At 39.6% G+C, this 25,840-nt stretch overlaps 1 protein-coding gene across 1 annotated transcript in view; it reads left to right on the forward strand.

Annotated features, from left to right (window-relative positions):
* The first annotated feature begins 1,733 nt into the window (after positions 1-1,733).
* The window catches only part of LOC124722813 (molybdenum cofactor biosynthesis protein 1-like), a 76,167-nt gene continuing 52,060 nt past the window's right edge, over positions 1,734-25,840 (forward strand). The window contains exons 1-4 of the mRNA XM_047247940.1: positions 1,734-1,757; positions 20,164-20,384; positions 20,590-20,605; positions 24,584-24,799. Coding sequence (XP_047103896.1) covers positions 1,734-1,757; positions 20,164-20,384; positions 20,590-20,605; positions 24,584-24,799 — 477 coding nt within the window. The remainder of the gene's footprint in view (positions 1,758-20,163; positions 20,385-20,589; positions 20,606-24,583; positions 24,800-25,840) is intronic.

Raw genomic sequence — 25,840 nt, forward strand, 5'->3', positions numbered from 1 at the left:
ATTGTCAACCACTGCATTCACTAGATTGGAATGGGGTTCATGGTAACTTATCAATTCATTTTTTAAGTTGCTGTTATCTTTTTCATCCTATCTTGGACTAGCTTTTCCATACTCCCACTCTATTGTACGTAGCCAAACAGTTATCTGCCCTTGCAAACTTGCTCCTTTACTACCAAGTTAACTAATACTGGGCAGCCTAACAGAAGTTCCAATATCCAGTCTTTCACCACAATTCACTTACACACACTTTTCACTCACTGATTTTCTTTTTTCAATGTCATAAATATTTTGCTTTCACAGACTGCTGTGCTTTGAACATAAAATTGTAGGAACATCTGCCTCACATGTCAGTTTCTTTTTTTTAATTATTTATTAAAGAATATGTTCCTTGCTTATTCCTATCTGCTTCTGATACATTTCCATTCTCACTTTTATTTTGTTTTGATCCATTTCTTTTTTCTTTGATAGACAAGTCAAACAACAATGGCAATATGTTGCAGCCCTCTGTGTTTCACCCTACTTACTATGAACTTACTTTTCTTAGCTTCCAATTTCATTAGTCATTTGGTTTTTAAGATACTTAAATTAGTTGTTTGACCGTGTATTTTTATATCTTATTTTACCTTGGGTTGATAAAGGATTTCTGGTATGCTCACAAAGAGAGAGAGCTGATTCTTCCCGCCCCCCACCCCCCTTACCTTGTCCTGAAACAAACTTATCGCCAAGTATCTTGCAGTATTTTACCTATTATTAATCTCTTAGTCTAGTCATCAATTTAAAAGTGTCAGTTGTTGGTCCCATTGTCTAATAATTTGTACATTTATACACATGAAGTTCCAATTTTTATTTGGAACATATAGACTCTGATAATCATGAATCACAGTTCAAATGGCTCTGGGCACTATGGGACTTAACATCTGAGCCAAGGCAGGATTCAAACCTGCGACCGTAGCAGTCGCGCGGTTCTGGACTGAAGTGCCTAGAACCGCTCGGCAACGGTGGCTGGCAAATCATAGTTACAATCACATGGACAGAAATACTGTGTTAACTTTATTAAAACCTAGGGACATAGCTAAAAATGTCTTTACATAATTTCCAGTTCTGATTACTTTCCTTTAATTTAATCTCACAAATAGGTTAGTGTAACATGATGTTGACAGAGGCAAATTATATATACTCACAAATTATTTAGCTAGAGGTATCTGGTTTGTATGTCTGGGAGGGAGGAGGGTGCAAGCTGAAAACTTCAAGAAAAGATTACTCATTTCATACCTGCTGGATTTAACTGCAGTTTATCTCTTCCATATACCAACCACATACCTAATGTGCATGGCAAACAGTTTGAAAGTATTATTCTATACTCAGCATTTGGAACTATCAGTTCCTTCATGAGAGAGGAAAGAGGGATAAGTTCCTGAAGGTCTGAAAGGTCACTCGGACTCCACGACTAAGAGGAACGAATGTGTCCATAAGAAGTTTTGGAATTTCACCTCCTGAAGGTAAAATACTGATCAGTCTGTCAGTCTTCTAGTAATTTTATGGTTTCCTCGCATGAATTTTCACTTGGACATGATTATTCTATGTTTCATCACTCACCTGAGAGATATCTCTGAATTCCCAAAGAGACACACCTCCAAATTGCCATCAGCTGTTATCCGTAAATGGTTGCATGTGCCACAGAAGTGTTCACTCATTGAGGTAATAAATCCTACGCATCCCTTGTAGCCCGGGACATGGTATGCCTGCATAAAGAAATTGTAAGAAAATAGCTACTGCTGTTGTGAAAATACTATAAATGTGTAGCTCACCAAGTGGAGGAAGGAGAAAACGTGCATTAAGGGGAGTTTGAACACCCTATCCTGACAATGTTAAATTTAGTGACTTAACTTCCCCGTATTTCAGGAACAACTGTAGCCATTGACAAGAAACTTTTACAGGACATTAAACTATATGTTCTGAGTCTTACAATAATTGCATTTCAGCCACTGCTTTTGGAAATACAATTTTTTAATTACACAATTAAAATTTTGTGTACTTTTTTGTATGTTATTCTAAATCATTTTATTTATACATAACATTATGTTCTTCTTTTAGTTCAGAAGACTCAGGATACGTATGTTATTACTCCCTGAAAATTTGAATTCGCTACTCGAAGTAGTTTCTGAGATTTAGGGAAAAGTGCAAGAGAAAATGTAAATTTTCAGGAAGAGTTTTTAAAGTTTTAATAGACTGTAACTCAATATATGCTTAACATTTTATTTTTAGTCACTCAGAAGCACCCTGCACCATACTGTATATCATCCTCTTGATCTTTTTTAAGTTTTTTCTTGTTTTATTCTTTCTGGACTCCGTAGTGGCCAACTGTGCTGCATACTCTGCTTTACCAGTGCAAACCTTGTCCATCCATTCAAATTCTCTGATGCAGTTTGCTCCAGAATTAATTCCCATATGTTGTAGCACTTTCACGCTACCAATGTTGCCATCATTAAAAGCAATAACAGCATGACTGACCCCCACTTTAGTGTCTTCATTACAAGAAAATCATTTTTTGGTCTACATCTACATCTACATCCATACTCCTCAAGCCACCTGGCGGTGTAGGGTACCTTGAGTACCTCTATTGGTTCTCCCTTCTATTCCAGTCTCGTATTGTTCGTGGAAAGAAGGATTGTCGGTATGCCTTTGTGCGGGCTCTAATCTCTCTCATTTTATCCTCATGGTCTCTTCGCGAGATATACGTAGGAGGGAGCAATATGCTGCTTGACTCCTCGGTGAAGGTATGTTCTCGAAACTTCAACAAAAGCCCGTACCGAGCTACTGAGCGTCTCTCCCGCAGAGTCTTCCACTGGAGTTTATCTAACATCTCCGTAATGCTTTCATGATTACTAAATGATCCTATAACGAAGCATGCTGCTCTCTGTTGGATCTTCTCTATCTCTTCTATCAACCCTATCTGATACGGACCCCACACTGCTGAGCAGTATTCAAACAGTGGGCGAACAAGTGTACTGTAACCTAATTCCTTTGTTTTCGGATTGCATTTCCTTAGGATTCTTTCAATGAATCTCAGTCTGACATCTGATTTACCGACGATCAACTTTATATGATCATTCCATTTTAAATCACTCCTAATGCATACTCCCAGATAATTTATGGAATTAACTGCTTCCAATTGCTGACCTGCTATATTGTAGCTAAATGATATGGGATCTTTCTTTCTATGTATTCGCAGCACATTACACTTGTCTACATTGAGATTCAATTGCCATTCCCTGCACCATGCATCAATTCGCTGCAGATCATCCTGCATATCAGTACAATTTTCCATTGTTGCAACCTCTCGATATACCACAGCATCATCCGCAAAAAGCCTCAGTGAACTTCCGATGTCATTCACAAGGTCATTTATGTATATTGTGAATAGCAACGGTCTTACGACACTCCCCTGCAGCACACCTGAAATCACTCTTACTTCGGAAGACTTCTCTCCATTGAGAATGACATGCTGCGTTCTGTTAACTAGCAACTCTTCAATCCAATCACATAATTGGTCTGATAGTCCATATGCTCTTACTTTGTTCATTAAATGATTGCGGGGAACTGTATCGAATGCCTTGTGGAAGTCAAGAAACACAGCATCTACGTGGGAACCCGTGTCTATGGCCCTCTGAGTCTCGTGGACGAATAACGCGAGCTGGGTTTCACACGATCGTCTTTTTCGAAACCCATGCTGATTCCTACAGAGTAGATTTCCAGTTTACAGAAAAGTCATAATACTCGAACATAATACATGTTCTAAAATTCTGCTACTGATCGACGTTAGAGATATAGGTCTATAGTTCTGCACATCTGTTTGACGTCCCTTCTTGAAAACAGGGATGACCTGTGCCCTTTTCCAATTCTTTGGAACGCTACGCTCTTGTAGAGACCTACGGTACACTGCTGCAAGAATGGGGGCAAGTTCCTTCACATACTCTGTGTAAAATTGAACTGGTATCCCATCAGGTCCAGCGGCCTTTCCTCTTTTGAGTGATTTTAATTGTTTATCTATCCCTCGGTCATCTATTTCAATATCTACCATTTTGTCATCTGTGCGACAATCTAGAGAAGGAACTACAGTGCAGTCTTCCTCTGTGAAACAGCTTTGGAAAAAGACATTTAGTATTTCGGCCTTTAGTCCATTATCCTCTGTTTCAGTACCTTTTTGGTCACAGAGTGTCTGGACATTTTGTTTTGATCCACCTACCGCTTTGACATAAGAGCAAAATTTCTTAGGATTTTCTGCCAAGTCAGTACATAGAACTTTACTTTCGAATTCATTTAACGCCTCTCGCATGGCCCTCCTCACATTACATTTCGCTTCGCGTAATTTTTGTTTGTCTGCAAGGTGTTGGCTATGTTTATGTTTGCTGTGAAGTTCCCTTTGCTTCCGCAGCAGTTTTCTAACTCGGTTGTTGTACCACGCTGGCTTCTTTCCATCTCTTACGATCTTACTTGGCACATACTCATCTAACGCATATTGTACGATGGTTTTGAACTTTGTCCACTGATCCTCTACACCATCTGTACTTAAAAAAAAAACTTTTGTGTTGAGCCATCAGGTACTCTGAAATCTGATTTTTGTCACTTTTGCTAACCAGAAAAATCTTCGTACCTTTTTTAATATTTCTATTTACGGCTGAAATCATCGATGCAGTAACCGCTTTATGATCACTGATTCCCTGTTCTGCGTTAACTGTTTCAAATAGTTCGGGTCTGTTTGTCACTAGAAGGTCTAATATGTTATCGCCACGAGTCGGTTCTCTGTTTAACTGCTCAAGGTAGTTTTCAGATAAAGCTCTTAAAAAATTTCACTGGATTCTTTGTCCCTGCCACCCGTTATGAAAGTTTGAGTCTCCCAGTCTATATCCGGCAAATTAAAATTTCCACCCAGAACTATAACATGTTGGGAAAATCTACTCAAAATATTTTCCAAATTATCCTTCAGGTGCTCAGCCACAACAGCTGCTGAGCCAGGGGGCCTATAGAGACATCCAATTACCATGTCTGAGCCTGCTTTAACCGTGACCTTCACCCAAATTATTTCACATTTTGGATCTCCGTCAATTTCCTTCGATACTATTGCACTTCTTATCACTTTAAACATGCCTCCCCCTTCACTGTCCAGCCTGTCTCTCCGGTATACATTCCAATCTGAGTTTAGAATTTCATACTGTTTACATCTGGTTTCAGCGAACTTTCTGTCCCTAGTACTATGTGGGCATTGTGACCACTTATTAATGAGAACAGTTCTGGGACCTTTCTATAGACGCTCCTGCAGTTTACTATTAGCACATTAGTATTGTTATTCCCTGTTGCATTTTGTCTACTCCTACCTTGCCGCATCTCAGGAGGTGTCTTGTCGGCCCTAGGGAGGAAATTCTCTAACCTAAAAACCCACATGTGCACTCCACATATACTCTGCTACCCTTGTAGCCGCTTCCTGCATGTAGTGCACGCGTGACCTATTCAGGGGGACCCTACATTTTGCCACCCGATAGCGGAGGTCGAGAAATTTGCACCCCAGATCTCCGCAGAATCGTCTGAGTCCCTGGTTCAAGCCTTCCACTCGGCTCCAAACCAGAGGACCACCACTATCGGTTCTGGGAATGATACTACAAATAGCTAGCTCAGATTCCACCCCGCGAGGCTTTCCGCCTTCAACAACTCCGCTAACTGCCTGTACGAACTGAGGATGACCTCTGAACCCAGACGGCAGGAGTCATTGGTGCCGACATGAGCAACAATTTGCAGTCGGGTGCACCCAGTGCTCTGTATCACTGCCGGCACGGCCTCCTCCACATCTCAGATGAGACCCCCGGCTAGCAGACAGAGTGAACACTGTCCTTCTTCCCCGACCTTTTCACTATTTCCCTAAGGGGCTCCATCACCCGCCTAACGTTGGAGCTCCCAATAACTAATAAACCCCTCCCCCCATGTGCCTGCTCGGACCTTGCTGAAGGAGTGGCCACATGTCCACTCACAGGCAGAACGGGCGATGCCACACGGCCAGCCTCCACACTGACCCTCCGCCTCGTGCGCCGCAAACGCCGCTGAACCCGCCACTCCCCTGGGGAAGTGGGTGGCCCAATCGCGCCTGGTACCCGCAAAGATGTGTCGACAGCAGGGTCAGTGGGTGAAGCTTGTAACACCTGGGGTGTACCATGCAACGCACCAGACTCACCACTGCTTGAAGACGGCTAACCGCGGCCATCAACACGTTCAGCTGTTCGCGAACAGTGGCCAGCTCCTCCTGTGTCCGTACACAGCAGTCTCACATCCTATCCATCCTAAGAAATCAATTTACTGTAGAGAGTTAATCAACTTATAACTAGACTGCTAATTCACTAAAGGCGGCTGATAGTTGACTAAACTGTGGTTACTAGACACTTCCTGTAGAAAACAATGAAAATAGCACTACCTGTCTCTGGACTGTATTCAAAACAAACACTAGCACTACTGGCACTATGGCTGACTAAACGGACTCTCTCTGACTGTATTCAAAACAAACACAAAATCTATGGAACACTATTACTAGCACTCGACAATTAAAGCTTCCTAAAAGCAAAAACACACGGAAGAAGAAGTGACAAGTAAGAAAAATAGAGTTAATACTTAAATTAGCGTAGCTCGCTGCACAGCAGATGTGACGCAGACGGCAGTTACGATGACACTGACACTATAAGATTATTGAACGACTCATTGGGATTTTGAGTCTGACAATGCAGACACTTCTTCAATAATTCAGGATTGGCAGGTCTCTGTAAACAGGTTTTATGATATCCACAACTGCTGCTGGGATAGAATGTTTATGGCTGTATGACCTGTTTGAGTACTGGGCATTGCGGTAATTGCACCATGAACCAGATCTAGGAGGGCAAAGATGGTGTACTGGTTTATTATCAGCTGACAGTCTCTGGAAGAAGGTAGCCCATACTGCCTGCTTCATTTTCAACAAATCCTCAGTATTATTTCTAATGGCAATCTCATAATACTGTTGTAGTTCATCAATCATGTTGTCTGTCAGCCTGCTTCATATGGTCTTACCACCTGAAAGTGTCTTGTCTCTCAAACTTTGTTTCAACTTCCTCAATCTGGTACCCATCCTCTTCTGGGCATGACCAACACACTCCCCTTTAGTTTACAGATCGATTATAAATTTCAACAGCTGCACGGGCCTCCGTACGACTAGTTGTCCTTCATAATTTCTGTCACAAATATGCCCTTCTTCATTCCCTGATTTATACTTATAACAATGTTTGGTTAAAGTCTGGAAATCTATTAGCTTTCCAGTATCCACACTGGTCACTGTAGCAACAGAATTCTTAGAACTGCAGCTGCACTTCTACCAAGTGCCCCAAAAGCTACTGATATGTCAATCATACCATCGTTTATTTCAGCAGCTTCATTTGCAGCACCCTTAATTGACTCACATGCAGCAGATCTCACAGCAGCTCCAATAAATCCTGCATACTTGTCCATTTTACAAAGTGGGCGTGGCATATACATTAGGGACAGGGTGCGGACAGTGCACAATAATGTTCACACAGAACAAAGCTGTTATGGAGCCTTCAGTTACTACCACAGGACCCACAGAAGACCAGGTGAATGTCCTCCATAGCATAATATTGCTCCCACTGGCCTACGTCTGTAGCAAAGTGCACCTTTCAAGCACCAATTCACTCTGTTGACAGTGTATGTGCACAAAACCGCCAAGCAGGTGTAATGCGAAACATGAATGATTCAACCAGATGACACATTTCTATTGATTCACTGCCCAATCTCAATGCTCCTGAGCCACAGAAATTGTAATTCAACAGTGTTGTCAACATGGGAACATACAGGGGTTGTCTGCAGCAGAGCCCTATGTTTAACAATGTGCAATGGATGGTGTGCTCTGAAATACTCGTGCTTCCACCAGCACTGTGTCATCAGACCTGCCACAGAAATTAGCTTTCTCAGCCGAATGTCATCTTTTTTAAAGGAACCATCCCAGAATTTGTCTTAAATCATTTAGGGAAATCGAGGAAAACCCAAATTTTGGTGGCCCGATGGGACTCGGGTCCGTTGTCCTCTCGAAGGCAAGTCCACTGTCTGACCACTGTGGTGGCATGACCTAGTCTTAATTAAGCCAGAAAATCCTGGGAAATGCTGACATACTTATTGATTTAAGATATAACAATTTAAAACAATCCTTTCATGAATTTCACTACAATTTTCTGCTCTTTTGAAAAAAAATTTCTTTTGACTTATTTGATATTGTTTAGTATGTTTAAATAATGATGGCAGTCTCTATAAAAGGGCAGTTTGACTGTTAAGTTTAGTTATACTGTTTTAAACTACATCCTTCATCTATTTGTCCACACAGAAGTGCTATAGGATATAACTTGAAGACTATGGTGAGGTGGTGGGGGACAGTCATGTGTTGAGAAGGTGGTGCTGCCAGAAATGAAGTGTGACACTGCATACAGGGAGAATAAAAATACTCTATTCCATATTCATTTACAATCTAATTCTGTCCCCCATATGGTGTTACTTTTCTCCAATAAGAAAAAAGAAATTGTCAGTAACTGTCTTTATAAGGTCTTAAAAGGAAACAAACAATAGAAAATCTAGGCTGGAATAATGACCATATTATAAAAAAGATACATTGTTATTCACAGTATACAGGAGATGTTAGGTCACAGACAAGTACAACAAAAAGACTACTAAACACGTAAGCTTTCGATCAGAAAGTCTTCTTCCAAAGTGGACAAAACACACACACACACACACACACACACACACACACACACACACACACACATGACCGTTGTTTCTCCCATGATGCGCAATTGCTCCCAGTCTGGCCCTAGCAGCCAGAGACAGTGGTCATGTATGTGTGATTTGCATTTGCGCGCATGTGTGTGTGTGAGTGTGTGTGTGTGTGTGTGTGTGTGTGTGTGTGTGTGTGTGTGTATGTGCATTACTTCTGCAAACCTTTCAGAAAGGACACGGTATGCATTTCATTCAGCAAGATGAGTAATAAACAATATTAGCAATACTGCATCAAACTTGTTCACTTTCATCTTTGGATTAAACATTCGATTTCAGAGAGTACAGAATTTGGCAGAATCAAATTTTGGGGATATGTGGAACTGGGACAGTGGCATATTTTTCACCCATTCAACAAACTAAGCACTGCTGATTGCTACTTTTATTGTGTCTGCTGCTGCAATGCATATATGAAACTGTAAGTGCAGCATCTATGATGGAATAAAATGTTATACAAATGAAACAAACTCTCGTTCAGAACATTTTCTCTCATACACAGTCTATTATTTGGTTCTTGTTGATCATTATCAAAGAAAGCAGCAGTGTAAGTAACAAGAAATAGTAGTCTCTTGCCATTGTTTCGCTAATGAGACGATTTCTCTCTCTTTTCTTCTTTCACAAAGAAAAAGGAGCCACAATTGCACTTTGTGTGCCAGTTACTTTCCAATACATTGGCACCAGCTGATCTTATTTAAGAATACTCAACTTTCGTAGCCATACAGCACATCCTTTGCTTCCTGGCCTAAATCCAAGTTAACTCCCAGCCCCCCTGCCTCCCCCCCCCCCCACACACACACACGCCACTCCCCCCCCTCTCCCTCCCCCAAATCAGCTAGTTGTGTGCTGTTATCTCACGTCACACCCTAGTCTATGAGTGCCCAGCTGTCTGTCGCCTGACCCCTCTACCTGCACCCCTAGCTAGCCCACAGATGGCTCCCCACTCTCCCACGAGCCACTAAATGCTTCCCTCCAAACCCCTCCCATCTCTCTCCATCTCTCACATTGCCTCAACCCACCCCATCCTACCCCACTCTAAAGCCCCACCTCACTCCAGAACACTCACCGTGGGCCAGTAAAGAGCTGGCAGTTGAGCGACCACAGCATAAGGAGACATGCATGCGCATGTGAGAATGTGTGTGTGTGTGTGTGTGTGTGTGTGTGAGTGTGCGGGCACGCGTGCGCGCGCGCGCATGTTTTCCCTATAGCTAGAAAAAGAAAGTGCATTCTGGAAGCTCGCCAAGCAACGTACCTTTGTTTGGAAGGTAGAAGGCGAGGTACTGGTGGAAGTAAAGCTGTGAGGATGGGTCGTGAGTCGTGCATGGATAGCTCAGATGGTAGAGCACTTGCCCACGAACGGCAAAGGTCCCAAGTTCGACTCTTGGTCCAGCACACGGTGTTTATCTGCCAGGAAGTTTCATATCACTGCACACTCCACTGCACAGTGAAAATCTCATTCTACATACCTTTTGTTCGTGTGCCTATCGATGAGACAGTGCTTCTGCCTTTTGGTGAGCCATCTCCTTTATTCCTAAATAATTTGTAATTTTCAACAGAAACCTTCCATACGTTATTATTGCATCCTACATTACAGTATGCAATTTCCACAATATGTGGTCATCTGTGAATATAATAGGGGTAACAACTGTAGGAGACCAAAAACTGACTGCAGTAAGCAAGTTCAAGTTACTGTACGCTGCAGTAGTTATGCAGAGGTGAAGAGGGTCACACAGGATAGGCTAGCATGGGCAACTCCATGAAACCAATCTTCAGATGGAAGATCACAACAATAAAAACATTTGATTCAGCATACACCAGACTCCAAACAGCGTACACAACCTGTATGCTCAGAAACACAGAAAATCATATTGGTTCCATCAGCAGGAAACTTCAGCCAGTAATTGATACGGAACACTGTGTCGATTTTGTTCATTAATAAAACCCAAAACTGGGGAGTAATAAGAGAGTATTGTTGTAACTTCTTATCAACCTGGTTACCAAAATACATATTAAGAAGAATGGTAAACTGTTATTTTAAAGGGGTCACTCCAAAGCACCACAAAAGTATTTGAGCAATGTATAACATTAGAGAATCAGTGCGCAATATTGAAAGCCTATCTACATTATCTATATCTGCATGACTAGTCTGTAATTCACAATTAAATGCTGGCAGAGGGTTCAGAAAACCACCCTCAACCTATTTATCTACCATTCCACTCCCCTACAGCATTTGAGGAAAACCAAACACTTCAATATTTCCGTACAAGCTCTGATTTCTCTTATTTTATTACAAGATCATTTCTCTCTATATAAGAGGGCTCTAACAAAATGTTTTCACATTCGGAGGAGAAAGTTGATGATTGAAATTTTAAGAACCTGCTCCAGCAAAATGCTTTTGCTTTAATGACTGCTTTATGACACTGAGGAGAGCTACTACTAAGTTACTCACAGTTGCAGTTGTTCTTGATTTGAATACTGCAATATTTACTTTGTTGTCTTTGGTGAAGAAATTTCAGAAATCCGTGTTTAGTAACCCTGCTTTAGTAGCACTGTCATCAGTAACATTACCACAGCTATTGCGCAGTGAAGGTATCGGTTGCGTCTTGCCATTGGTGTACTACACATGCAACCAGAACCTCTTTGGATTTTCTTCCAGATTTCAAAACGAAGTTTCACTATGGGAACTATTAAACACATCTTGCACTGAAACCCACCCTAAGTTTCGAGCTTCAGTAAAACATCGCTAATCTTGGAGATTTTGCATTCTTTTAAACTTTTACATGCTTTTTTTCATTGCTTCTGCAGCTGAGTTTTGACATATTTTGTGCACCATCCTTTTAATTTATTTTGTATCCTTTCAATTTATTTGGTATATATCTCTTAATTGATGTCGATACTATTTCTCTGAATTTAAACCATGTCTGGTCTACTCTTACATAGTCAGACTTGAAGGAGTAGAGACTTAGTAGAGACCGTCTCCTTGGAAGGCATCAAGTTAATTTTTATCTGCTTTCTCATTAAATGCCCTATTGTGTAGGGCTGAAAATTAATAGAGATAAGGCAAACAGAATGTGCAAAGTAAGTGGTAATTACTCATCTCTTCCCCGATTACAGTGCAATAGAAGATACTACAAGATGTTGACAGATTTCCATATCTCGGTAGCTTTATATGTAATAATGAGGTCACAGATGCAGAAATCACCAGCAGAACTGGAAAATCAGTCCATATGGCAATTAGGTCTGTAATATGTCAACAAAGCTTTCACTGTACTCCTTTATCGTTTATATGTGTGAGACTTGGGAAATGTCAGTAAAATCAGCACACAGTCTCCATATTTTTCACCAACAATGCTACAGATGAATTCTGAAGATGTTAACCCAACCAAGTTACAGACGATGAAGTGCTGAGAATACAACGTCTAGACAGCCTGCACAAAATTATTGTTGAAAGAAGACTGAAGATTGCAGGTTATGTTCTACGCATGTAAGGTGGAAGAATCCCAAAATCAACACTGTTGTGGAAATCAATGGACAGATACAGATGTACAGGAAGTCCTTCTAACACCTGGAACTTTTGCAATGAATGGACTTGGAGGAAGGTGAGAACTTGGCAGCTGATCGAGTGAACTAGTGGAAACCAGTTCCTTGTATGGTACACACCAAATCTGAGTAGGTTAGTAAGTAAGTAAGTAAGTAAGTAAGTAAAGTAAGTACAACTAGGGATTTTGCAAAATTGTTGGATGATCGATATTATTGTCTAGATTTGACACTGTTGGACTTCTACCTTTTCCTTGATGTGTATTCTTCAAATTGTGAGTTTTATGAGAAAGCTGATAGGTACTTACCAATCAACATTCCCTCACACGAACTGACATTGTCTCTTTGTAAATTCTACTGTGCTAACAATTATCTACTGAGAATCCTCGACTAGGTCTCCGCAGCTCAAATGAGCCAGTTTCTTTTAAATTTCTGTCTTTGGCTATAATTGTCTTCCAAGTATGGTGACACAACATCCTGTCGTGAAACTTTTGCCTCTTTACACTTGTTTACTTTTCTGGAAACTGCCTTTTTCTACACTGTGCACTAAATACATTATGTGAGTAACGCCCAATCTCCAAAAACCAATCGTGAACTGTAAACAGTTGTAAACTCTATCAGGGCACATAACAAACAATTAACATTTGTGTTTTAGTGTTCTAAGCTGTGAGGTCATCAACGGACAAATAATTTTAGTACCTATTCCTGGACAGCCGGAGTGGCCGTGCGGTTCTAGGTGCTACAGTCTGGAACCGAGTGACCGCTACGTTCACAGGTTCAAATTCTGCCTCCGGCATGGATGTGTGTGATGTCCTTAGGTTAGTTAGGTTTAATTAGTTCTAAGTTCTAGGCGACTGATGACCTCAGAAGTTAAGTCGCATAGTGCTCAGAGCCATTTGAACCTATTCCTGACGTGCTGTTGTTTGGAACAACAACTGACATGATCCAAAATATTACTTTCTTTTATTATAGCTTCACTTTTATTTTGTCTAATGATTACTACTTTCAGTATCAGATTCCATCATCAAGCCACTATATGATCAGAAAGCATAGTGTTTCGTTAAAATATTGTTTAATAAACAGATTACCATTATATCATCATTCCTTAAAGTAATGTCCAAAGTGGAAGGACAGATGATTAATTTTGAGTGTATACAAAAGTCAGAGTGCTGAACTGGATATGAAAGAAGGAAAACCAGAAGGGCAGTGAGAGACGGGTGCCTTCTATCACCTTACTTCCATAATATGTTCATCAAGGAAGTAATAACAACAACAAAGAGAAGATGACAAGAATCAAACGGTAATTTCTGGAATACTCCAAGGAAATGTGATAAGACCATTACATTTACAATGTATATAAATGATCCAGTAGAAATTGTCAGAGGCTCCTTAATAGTGTTCACAGATACTACACTTGTCCATCAGAAAGTAGCAACAACAGAAGACAGTATCAATTTGCACAATGACCTGCAGAGGATTGGTGAATGATGCAGGCTCTGGCAGTTGACCCTGCACATAAATAAATGTAACATATCACACACACACACACACACACACACACACACACAGGAAAAGAAATACAATACTGTACAACTACACTATTAATGACAAATTGCTGGAAACAGAATCTACCATAAAATATCTAGAAGTAACTATCCAGAGCAACCTTAAAGTGGAATGACCACATAAAACAGCAATAGAAAAGCAGATGCCAGACTAAGATTCACAGGAAGAATCTTAAGTGAATGTAAATTACCCCTGTGTCCTTACCCAGTAGGACTGACAGAAGAGAGAAAGAAGATCCAACGAAGTCTGGAGTGTTTTGTCACAGGATCATTTAGTCACTGTGAGATCATTACAGAGATGCTCAGCAACTCCAGTGGTAGATGCCATAAGAGAGCAGTTGTCCATCACGGAAAGATTTACTACCCAAATTTCGAGAGAGTAGTTTCCGAGAAGAGTCTGACAACATAATAGTTTCTCTCATATACAATTCACGAAATGATCACGAAAAGAAAATTTGAGAAGTTAGAGATAATACAGAAGTGGAACAAGGCAGAGGGGATCAGTTGGTGGCATGAGACGTACCCCCTGCCGCACACAGTTAGGTGGTTTTTGGAGCATGATGTCGATATGGAAACTTAATTGCATGCATATGCACTGCAGATTGACAACATCGCAATAGTAAATCAGAGTAGGAACTAAATAAAAAGGTTCAGGCCTTAAATCAAGAAGTGGTAAAACTAAAGCTAAAAATGAATACAAAGAAGACAAAAGTTATGGCTACAGACAAGAAAGGAGGTGGAGGTAGGACTGACACAAGAACAGGCGATGAGCAACATTTCTGAAGGCAAGATCGTAGGTAAGAAAACAAGGGGATGACTGAGAACATCCTACTTAAACAATATGATCAATGAATGGGATTTTCTTCACACATGGAGATGAAGACAACTGCTGAAGAGAGAAAGCTGTGGCTGCAGAGACAAGGTTTAACCTTTTGGAAGAGTAAGGACAAACTAATACAAAATATGAGTCTGCATGGTAGCTACATATGGAATAAATGACAACTTCTTGTGTGCAGTCATCAAGTCACTTACCCCAGTAGGTGTCTTATCTACCGTAGCAGCAGCATGGTTCCGGACTGAAGTGCCTAGAACCGCTTGGCCACAGTGGTCAGCTTTTATTCTGCAAAGAAATTTTTATAATAAGATGAACTGATGCTGGTACTTGCTACTGAAACCAGTAGTACTTAGACACAACAAAAATGTGACTACAGAATTAAGAATAATTTTTCCAAACAATCGAGTATTTTTTCAAAACAACACCACAATAGAGGAAACTTATTTTAAACTAAAGACACAAAAGAAAAAAAGAGAAACTGTAAAGATCTTGAGTCTCATAAGACTCTCTTGGGAGGAAAATATAAGATATTTAATTGGTAAACTTGCAAGGCATACTTTTTTATGTTGTATAAACTATGAAACTGTTAGCATCGTCAGCTAAAATTTACTTCTTCTGTCTTAATATACCTTCCTTCACTTACAGCTGCAGTGTGGAGACTGGGGTGAGGGTGGGAGCAGTGATGGGGGCGAGGGTGAGGGCGTACTGCTTTAAAATGGTGATTCTTGTATTGATATTCTTAACAACAGATTTATATCTTTTGCTTATGAAAGTCTGCATGCGATGACAGCTGCACTAGTAATACCTTCACAGGGTCGTATTCAAGTTGCAAGGCTAGATCTATGCCAGCCATGACACGCTCCCAGCCTTTCCTCCTCGTGATCTGGTTGTAGCGTTGGGACTGCGGGGTGTCTAAGCTGATGTTCAGACTGTCAAGCCCTGCCCTCTGCAAGGCAACCAGCTGTCTTGTCAACATGAGGCCATCGGTTGTCATTAAGACACTTTCGAGATCTTTTATTTTCTTCAAGGCACCTGTGAAACAGCAAATTATTCTAAAGAAACTGAAACAAATAATTTGTAACATTGCTGCTGCATATGAAACAAACCTCCAGTTGATAAATTGAAAATACAAATTCCTTAAAAGTTAACTGTACATTTGCCCTAATACAAAGAGATAAGAAGGGTTAATAAACTGAATTGAAGAATGCAAGTTAAGATAGCAATGAAAAATTAATTAGAGGCATGAGATCACCTACTGCAACAGGGAAATGGGAATCAATATGAACCATTACCCAGCTACTGTCAACTGATTCCATGTCTCCATGCACACTGTATAAACCACTGTGGGTTGTACGACAAAGTACATTGTTGAACCACACATTATGGTTTTTCCCCATTCAATGCTCATGTGGAGTGTGGGAAGAATGATTCTTTAAATGGTTCTGTGCATGCTGTAATTAATCTTGCCTTCATGGTCCCTATAGGAGTGATACATATGCGGTTATTGTATAATCCCTAAATACCTCACTTAATTCAGGTTCCTGAAATTTCATAAGTTGGGTTTTGTCATATATTTGGCGTCTATCTTCACTTGTCTGCATTTCCAATTTGTAGTAGCTTCTTGATGCTCTCCCATGCATCAAATAAATCTATGATCAATCATGCTACACTATTTTGTATACATTCAATGTCTGCCATTAGCCTTATTTGTTATGGGTCATACTTAAGCAATATTCTAGAATGGGCCACACAAGTATTTTGTAAGCAATGTCCTCTATAGACTGATTACATTTTCCAGTATCTTACCAATGAATTGAAGTCTGCATTCTGCTTTGCCTACAAGTGAGTCTATGTCACCATTTCATTTCATCCAGATATTTGTATGAGTTGACCAATTAAAACTGTGATTATTTGATAATGTAGTCATACAATACTGTCTTTTATTTGTTTTGTGATGTGCTCCAATTTACATTTCTGAAAACTTAAACTCAGTTGCCTATCTTTGGACCAATTTGAAATGTTATGATCTGACTCAAATTTGTGCAGATTTTTTTCAGGCAATAATTCATTATAGACAACTCTATCATCCAGGAAAAGTATGAGGCTCCTTATAATATCGTCTTCCAGAACATTAAGGTACAACATTAATGTAATGGTATAAATTACTATAAATGTATAAATAAGTTTATAAGTGTGTAAAATACATTGAACTATTTGTTACAACAAAACATTGTACTAGTATACTCAGCAAGATGTTAAATCAGCAGATAGCTACATTTTATGTTCAACATTTTGTGTACAGCGTATATGCTGGAAAGGATTTATACCCAAATTATATAAATCTGAAGAAATGGTAGGGTGTCTCTGGAAAAATAATCCATAAAAACTCATACAGTCCAATTTGCTATTATGTTACTGTTACTGAAATATAATACAAAGTAACTAAATTCGATGAACATTCTCAGAGTGCAATATGCCTCAGAGTGAATGCACAGTAATGTCAACATTATTTTTCAAGGCTATGTTTGTGAAAATGGATGAAAGCAAACCACACATTTTGTTCTCAATCTGCGGAAGCATTATGCACTGTGAAACACTGTACTGCTGTTCTACATAAAAGCTGTCTCATTGCCAACATCTTTCCCCTGCTGGCTGTTCTACACTTCTCATCACTGATTCAACAAGTTGTAAGATATTTTATGCTGTATGACACCACAGTCCAATCTGGTTAGGATAGCATAAAAATAATATATGAATTTCAGTATTGAAACTGGAACAGCAGAACAGCTCTCATCACACTGGATATCAAATCGAGGTTGGATTACAGCCATGGGTACATCATTTCATGCTACTCAACTGTATGTCATATGTCAGAGTTCATCAACTGTAGTGGCTGGCGACTGGTGGCATAGCCATCTCTTGTCAGTTGCACCGCTGTCAGTTCACCTCTCTCTAGAGCTGCTGTCATCTCCTCTTTCCAGATACGAGATCTACCTCCCAAAACGGCAACACAGGTCTGGGGTTACGATCACCAAGTTTGAGTCTTGGTCCAGCACACAGTTTTAATCTGCCAGGAAGTTTCATATCAGTGCACACTACGCTGCAGAGTGAAAATCTCATTCTAGAAAACTTTTTATCTGTAATTCTCTTTACATATTGACTATTTTCTTCACATATGGGGGACATGATCTCAACTGAAAAGTGAACACCCAATTTACTCTTTCATCTACCTAGTTTTCTTCTCGTCAAGCAGAACGATATTTATGCCCGTTGCTTAATACCTGTTTGTATCACTTACAATGCTGGTATTTATGTATTTTTTAGCATTTGACTCCGGAAAGACCATTTTTCCTCGTAGTGAGGTCTTGCCAACAGCAAATTTTCTGGATGGAAAGTCGCTCAATCTGCTCATATACTTTAAAATTTAAAAGTAATTCTAGCAATGCTAGAATCTACAAAATACTGATATACCCATTTTCAAGTTGTTGTTTAAAGATTTGTGAGTTTTAAAACTTACGTAGATTATCTTTTTGATGATAGAACTTTACATAAGAAGTTATTAAGAACATTGCGAATATCACATGACGAACAATTGAATGACTGAAGCAGTGTTATCAACCCTCATTCATTGACACATGTAATAAATTCGTCGAAGCAGTGAAGTTCAGAGCTGTTGTAAAAAATTCTGAAATTAAAAGTATATATTACCTAATGAAAGTATTATTTTGGGGTGAAAGAACACAATAATTATTATTTTTGGAATGTAATAATTCACTATGGCTTCATTTTAATTCTAATAAGTTTCACACTGTAATGAAACATTGTCTAAATGCCTCTCTCTCTCTCTCTCTCTCTCTCTCTCTCTCTCTCTCTCTCTCTCTCTCTCTCTCATTTGTTATAACTTACCGCTGTTATTTTGTATTTGTATTGCAGTCATTACATTAAAATTGGCTATATTGATTCTGCAATTTATACTATTATGTTATTGCTAAGAATTGATTTAAAGAATAAACGTATATATTTATTTGTAAGATATTGTAAATTTATACCACTGGAACTCTTTCAAAATGTTTGATTGCTTAATACTGCCAATAAATACAATGACTTTCTTTCTTCTGTTTATAATTGTAATAGATGTTGGACACTTTGACTCCAAGTATGTTATACAGAAACGCAGTGATTTTTTACAAAAGGCAAAACTATGTGTTCGAAGAATTGTGGAGAGGAGGGTACGTGATGTATTTTAAGTAGGTTATAAAGAGTAACTATAACAACATAAACAATAAATTATTGATAAAATTATTTAATTGAATAGATAAAAAATCTACTCACCAAGCGGCAGCAGAACATACACATAAAAGACTGTTGTGATTGGCAAGCTTTCGGAGCCTGTGGCTCCTCCAGACAGAAACGTTGAAGGGGAAGGAAGAAGGGTAAAGATTTTGGGAAAGTCACCCAGAACTGCGGATCAGGCGAAAAATAGAAACGACACATGTCATATACCAGCTATTATGTAAACACTGTTCAGCTTTCTACATCTGCATGACTACCACCAAATTATCAGTTAGGATAAATGGGCACAGGCATAGTGTATATACTGGAAACTCGCAATATCCTGTTGCAGAGCATGCTCTACAACATGGCATACGTGACCTCGGCACTTGTCTCACCACACATGCCACCTGGATTCTTCCGCCAGACACCAGTTTCTCAGAACTCCGCAGGTGGGAACTAGCACTACAACGTGTCCTTGGTTCTCACCACCCACCTTGCCTTAATTTACGTTAATTTCTCCTGTCTCAGCTTTTCTTCACTGTAATTACTCTTTGCTTCACTCCGTTTTAGCTTTCTACATCTTTCATTGTCTTTTCCATCTATTTTCACTGCCCCCTCCCACAGCTGTTGCATACAATACACTTAGCTTCTCACTCTTATTAACTCATGTACAGTTTTAGTAGTAATCTCTGTCTTGCATATTACCCTGTCTTCCACCTTTAAGCTCTCAGGTTTCCGAATCTTGCCCGATGCAGTCCCCAACAATTAGTCTTTCCTTCTCATCCTGTACGGTAAGTCACCCATGACCCACGGTTGTGGGTAACTTTCTCAAAATCTACCCCTTTTCTTAGACCTCTCCAGCCCTTTTCCTTCACCCTTCTTGCTTCCCCTGCAACCCTTCAGCCTGAAGAAGGAGTCACTGGCTCCAAACGCTTGCCTATCACAACAGTCTTTTATGTGTGTGTTCTGCCACTGCTTGGTGAGTAGATTTTTTATCTATCCAATTAAATAATTTTATAAAGAGTATCTGTGTGTGATGTTTTTATTGGTATACAACTTGTTATAAACAAAACTTATTTTTACCATTTAATATGTTTCCAGATATTTACCAGTGGTAAAGATGAAATTGGGTTGATTGTACTTGGTTCTGACAAGACACAGAATCCACTTGATTACCCAAATGTGAGTGTGGAATTTCCTCTTGCACTGCCTACATGGCAGATGATATCCTTTGTGGAGAAATCTTTACATGAAAGTGAAATAAAAACAGATTGGATAGATGGTGTTGTTGTTAGCATGCAAGTCTTGAAAGATGAGCTAGAGTAAGTATTTAAAGCTGTCTGTTTCATGACATTCCTGGAACATGTTCCAGAATGTGTGTTACACAAATCACAGACATAGTTGTGACTTTATAAACTTGAATCAATATGTTTTTGTAATGAAAAAGAAACAGAAGGCACAATACCTGCAGAAATAGGAAATTTTTTGTGTGATTTTGCTGTATGAATGTTTTTTACAGTTTTTCAGCTCAATAATTAAGGAGGTATTGACACAAGGCTTTGCCAAAAATCCATCTGTCACCTGCAATTCCAGCCCTGTCACTGGCATTCCCTACCCCACAATATGACTGGGCCACCATGAAAGCAGCCACATCATTGTCAAATTCACTGAAACTACTGCATAGCAATTTACTTGAGTATGGCTGCTGTTGTGGTCTTCAGTTTGGTTTAAGCACTGCATCAATACCTTCTCTTCATAGCACTTGGAGGTCGCGATCTGCAACTGTTTTTACAAATGGCAAGAGAACTTTTCCTCTAGTTGCTTGTTTTTCAGGGAAAGATGCAAATATTTTAGAATGTAGTGCCTTATGTATATCTGTTAGAATAGCCACAAGGTCTGAAAGTTATTTTCAAATGATTGAGCTCTTCTACAGAGTATTGAAATTCACAGATTCTTCCAACCTGGTCCACCAATGTCTTACATACTCCTCTTCCTCCATGGATTGTTTCCAGCATTTGGAGATGAAACATTAGGCAGCAAAACGTGCCTTATAACCAAAATCTAATGAACATATAATTAAATTAACCAAAGATGTAATGTTGCACTCTCAGGTAAGACTGATCTTGAATGCAAAGCCAAAGTGGAAATTAAATGTACGCTGCAACATTCATCTCACTTTTTGTTATTGAAATTATTCACAGTGCCATAGGGAGAACTGAGTTTATGTGTTTTATAGAGTCAGATACAGGCTGTGGCACAGGGTGCTGTCCATTATTCTCCTGACTATGATGTGCAGGAATGGTAGTCTTCCTTCTTCTTTGGTCTCCATAGTGAATTTGATTTTGTGGCGTGTGGAGTTCAGATGTACAAAGAAGTCAAGAAGTTTGTCTCTTCCATGAGGCCAGATGATAAGTGTGTTATCCACATAACAGAAGAAGAAGAAGAAGAAGAAGAAGATGTATTTCCATTTGGATGACATCAGGGCCTCTTCCTCGAAGTGCACCGTAAACATATTCACAATCTCTGGTCAGAGTGGGCTGCCTATTGTGACTCCATCTGTTTGCGGGAGGGGGATGTGCCACGAGTCAGTGAAGTGGGAAAGTTGACCAAGTAATATGCGTGACGTGTCATACCTCGACCGATATTGAGAACAGAATAAAAAATTCAGAGGCATTACTTTTCAGCACTCCCATGCATATTCTGTATGCAAGAAAAGCTTATGGAGCAGGTTTCTCATTCAGAAATTCTATTTCAGTGTTGGTTGTTTACATGAAGACCGTGTTAAGCATAATGGAAGAAGGAGAAATGTTTATAAGCATTCCAGATTTGGCAGTGGCAGGCTCATGGTCTGCTGAGGCTCTGGTTTATTGTTTCACTATATTGCTGCTTGCATTGCTCAGAATCTCATTTTGTGCGAACATAAAATTGGTAGGTTCAGGAGGGCCATGCTAAATGCCTTGCAGGGCCTCAGTAGTGCCACCCAACTAGCACCTGAGAGGGCAGACAAGTGTTCGCTCATGCATACGTGATCCTGCAGTGAAGTTGTGTACATTTAGTCAGGAAGTGGGCTTGTATACAGTGAGACAAGTATCCACACAGACAATGTGATGGCATCTGGAGCAGCACAGACTGTCAAGCCCTTAATGCAGCTCTAGAGAGAGGTGAACTGACAGCGGTGCAACTGACAACAATGCCAGACACAGGAATGGCACTGTGTCATCGTATCAGATGAGTCTCGGTTCTGCAACATCATCACAATTGATGTACTCGTGTGTGGAGGCTCTGATGCCAACAGACCTGGCCAGATTGTACCTGTCATTCTCATGTGGGTCCAGCATGTGATGTTATGGTATGGGGTGCAACTGGATACATGTCACAACCTCTGGTTCACATAGCCAGTAATTTGGACAGCAGCCATTGCATTTGTGTTTTGTTAAGGCCTATCGCTGTGCCCTATTCTCAAGGGCTCCGTGATGTTATCTTTTAACAAGATAATGCAAGACTACACATCACCTGAGCTGTACTGAGCTACCTCGATACAGAGAGTGTTCCACTGTTGCCGTATCCAGCATTTTCTTCAAATCTGTCACCTGTGGAGAACGTCTGTTCACTGGATGCCAAGAGATGGCTATGCCACCAGTCGCCAGCCACTACAGTTGATGAACTCTGACATATGACATACAGTTGAGTAGCATGAAATGATGTACCCATGGCTGTAATCCAACCTCAATTTGATATCCAGTGTGATGAGAGCTGTTCTGCTGTTCCAGTTTCAATACTGAAATTCATATATTATTTTTATGCTATCCTAACCAGATTGGACTGTGGTGTCATACAGCATAAAATATCTTACAACATGTTGAATCAGTGATGAGAAGTGTAGAACAGCCAGCAGGGGAAAGATGTTGGCAATGAGACAGCTTTTATGTAGAACAGCAGTACAGTGTTTCACAGTGCATAATGCTTCCGCAGATTGAGAACAAAATGTGTGGTTTGCTTTCATTTATTTTCACAAACATAGCCTTGAAAAATAATGTTGACATTACTGTGCATTTCACTCTGAGGCATATTGCACTCTGAGAATGTTCACCGAATTCAGTTACTTTGTATTATATTTCAGTAACAGTGACATAATAGCAAATTGGACTGTATGAGTTTTTATGGATTTTTTTTCCAGAAACACCCTACCATTTCTTCATATTTATTTAATTTGGGTATAAATCCTTTCCAGCATATATGCTGTACACAAAATGTTGAACATAAAATGTAGCTATCTGCTGATTTAACATCTTGCTGAGTATACCAGTACAATGTTTTGTTGTAACAAGTAGTTCAATGTATTTTACACACTTATAAAATTATTTATACAGTTATAGTAATTTATACCATTACATTAATGTTGTACCTTAATGTTCTGGAAGACGATATTATAAGGAGCCTCATACTTTTCCTGGATGATAGAGTTGTCTATAATGAATTATTGCCTGAAAAAAATCTGCACCAATTTGAGTCAGATCATAACATTTCAAATTGGTCCAAAGATAGGCAACTGAGTTTAAGTTTTCAGAAATGTAAATTGGAGCACATCACAAAACAAATAAAAGACAGTACTGTATGACTACATTATCAAATAATCACAGTTTTAATTGGTCAACTCATACAAATATCTGGATGAAATGAAATGGTGACATAGACTCACTTGTAGGCAAAGCAGAATGCAGACTTCAATTCATTGGTAAGATACTGGAAAATGTAATCAGTCTATAGAGGACATTGCTTACAAAATACTTGTGTGGCCCATTCTAGAATATTGCTTAAGTATGACCCATAACAAATAAGGCTAATGGCAGACATTGAATGTATACAAAATAGTGTAGCATGATTGATCATAGATTTATTTGATGCATGGGAGAGCATCAAGAAGCTACTACAAATTGGAAATGCCAGACAAGTGAAGATAGACGCCAAATATATGACAAAACCCAACTTATGAAATTTCAGGAACCTGTATTAAGTGAGGTATTTAGGGATTATACAATAACCGCATATGTATCACTCCTATAGGGACCATGAAGGCAAGATTAATTACAACATGCACAGAACCATTTAAAGAATCATTCTTCCCACACTCCACATGAGCATTGAATGGGGAAAAACCATAATGTGTGGTACAACAATGTACTTTGTCGTACAACCCACAGTGGTTTATACAGTGTGCATGGAGACATGGAATCAGTTGACAGTAGCTGGGTAATGGTTCATATTGATTCCCATTTCCCTGTTGCAGTAGGTGATCTCATGCCTCTAATTATTTTTTCATTGCTATCTTAACTTGCATTCTTCAATTCAGTTTATTAACCCTTCTTATCTCTTTGTATTAGGGCAAATGTACAGTTAACTTTTAAGGAATTTGTATTTTCAATTTATCAACTGGAGGTTTGTTTCATATGCAGCAGCAATGTTACAAATTATTTGTTTCAGTTTCTTTAGAATAATTTGCTGTTTCACAGGTGCCTTGAAGAAAATAAAAGATCTCGAAAGTGTCTTAATGACAACCGATGGGCTCATGTTGACAAGACAGCTGGTTGCCTTGCAGAGAGCAGGGCTTGACGGTCTGAACATCAGCTTAGACACCCTGCAGTCCCAACGCTACAACCAGATCACGAGGAGGAAAGGCTGGGAGCGTGTCATGGCTGGCATAGATCTAGCCTTGCAACTTGAATACGACCCTGTGAAGGTATTACTAGTGCAGCTGTCATCGCATGCAGACTTTCATAAGCAAAAGATATAAATCTGTTGTTAAGAATATCAATACAAGAATCACCATTTTAAAGCAGTACGCCCTCACCCTCGCCCCCATCACCGCTCCCACCCTCACCCCAGTCTCCACACTGCAGCTGTAAGTGAAGGAAGGTATATTAAGACAGAAGAAGTAAATTTTAGCTGACGATGCTAACAGTTTCATAGTTTATACAACATAAAAAAGTATGCCTTGCAAATTTACCAATTAAATATCTTATATTTTCCTCCCAAGAGAGTCTTATGAGACTCAAGATCTTTACAGTTTCTCTTTTTTTCTTTTGTGTCTTTAGTTTAAAATAAGTTTCCTCTATTGTGGTGTTGTTTTGAAAAAATACTCGATTGTTTGGAAAAATTATTCTTAATTCTGTAGTCACACTTTTGTTGTGTCTAAGTACTACTGGTTTCAGTAGCAAGTACCAGCATCAGTTCATCTTATTATCAAAAATTTCTTTGCAGAATAAAAGCTGACCACTGTGGCCAAGCGGTTCTAGGCACTTCAGTCCGGAACCGTGCTGCTGCTACGGTCGCGGGTTCGAATCCTGTCTCAGGCAGGGATGTCCTTAGGTTAGTTAGGTTTAAGTAGTTCTAAGTCTGGGGGACTGATGACCTCAGACGTTAAGTCCCATACTGCTTAGAGCCATTTGAACCATTTTGCAAAATAAAAAGCTTCTGTACAACTGCAAACTAGACATACAATTTTCAGGGTGCAGTTCACATCTATTGAAAGCACAACAGTGACCTTTACTTTTAGTAGATAAGACACCTACTGGGGTAAGTGACATGATGACTGCACACAAGAAGTTGTCATTTATTCCATATGTAGCTACCATGCAGACTCATATTTTGTATTAGTTTGTCCTTACTCTTCCAAAAGGTTAAACCTTGTCTCTGCAGCCACAGCTTCCTCTCTTCAGCAGTTGTCTTCATCTCCATGTGTGAAGAAAATCCCATTCATTGATCATATTGTTTAAGTAGG

The sequence above is a fragment of the Schistocerca piceifrons genome, chromosome X, assembly GCF_021461385.2.
Source record: "Schistocerca piceifrons isolate TAMUIC-IGC-003096 chromosome X, iqSchPice1.1, whole genome shotgun sequence".
NCBI lineage: Eukaryota > Metazoa > Arthropoda > Insecta > Orthoptera > Acrididae > Schistocerca > Schistocerca piceifrons.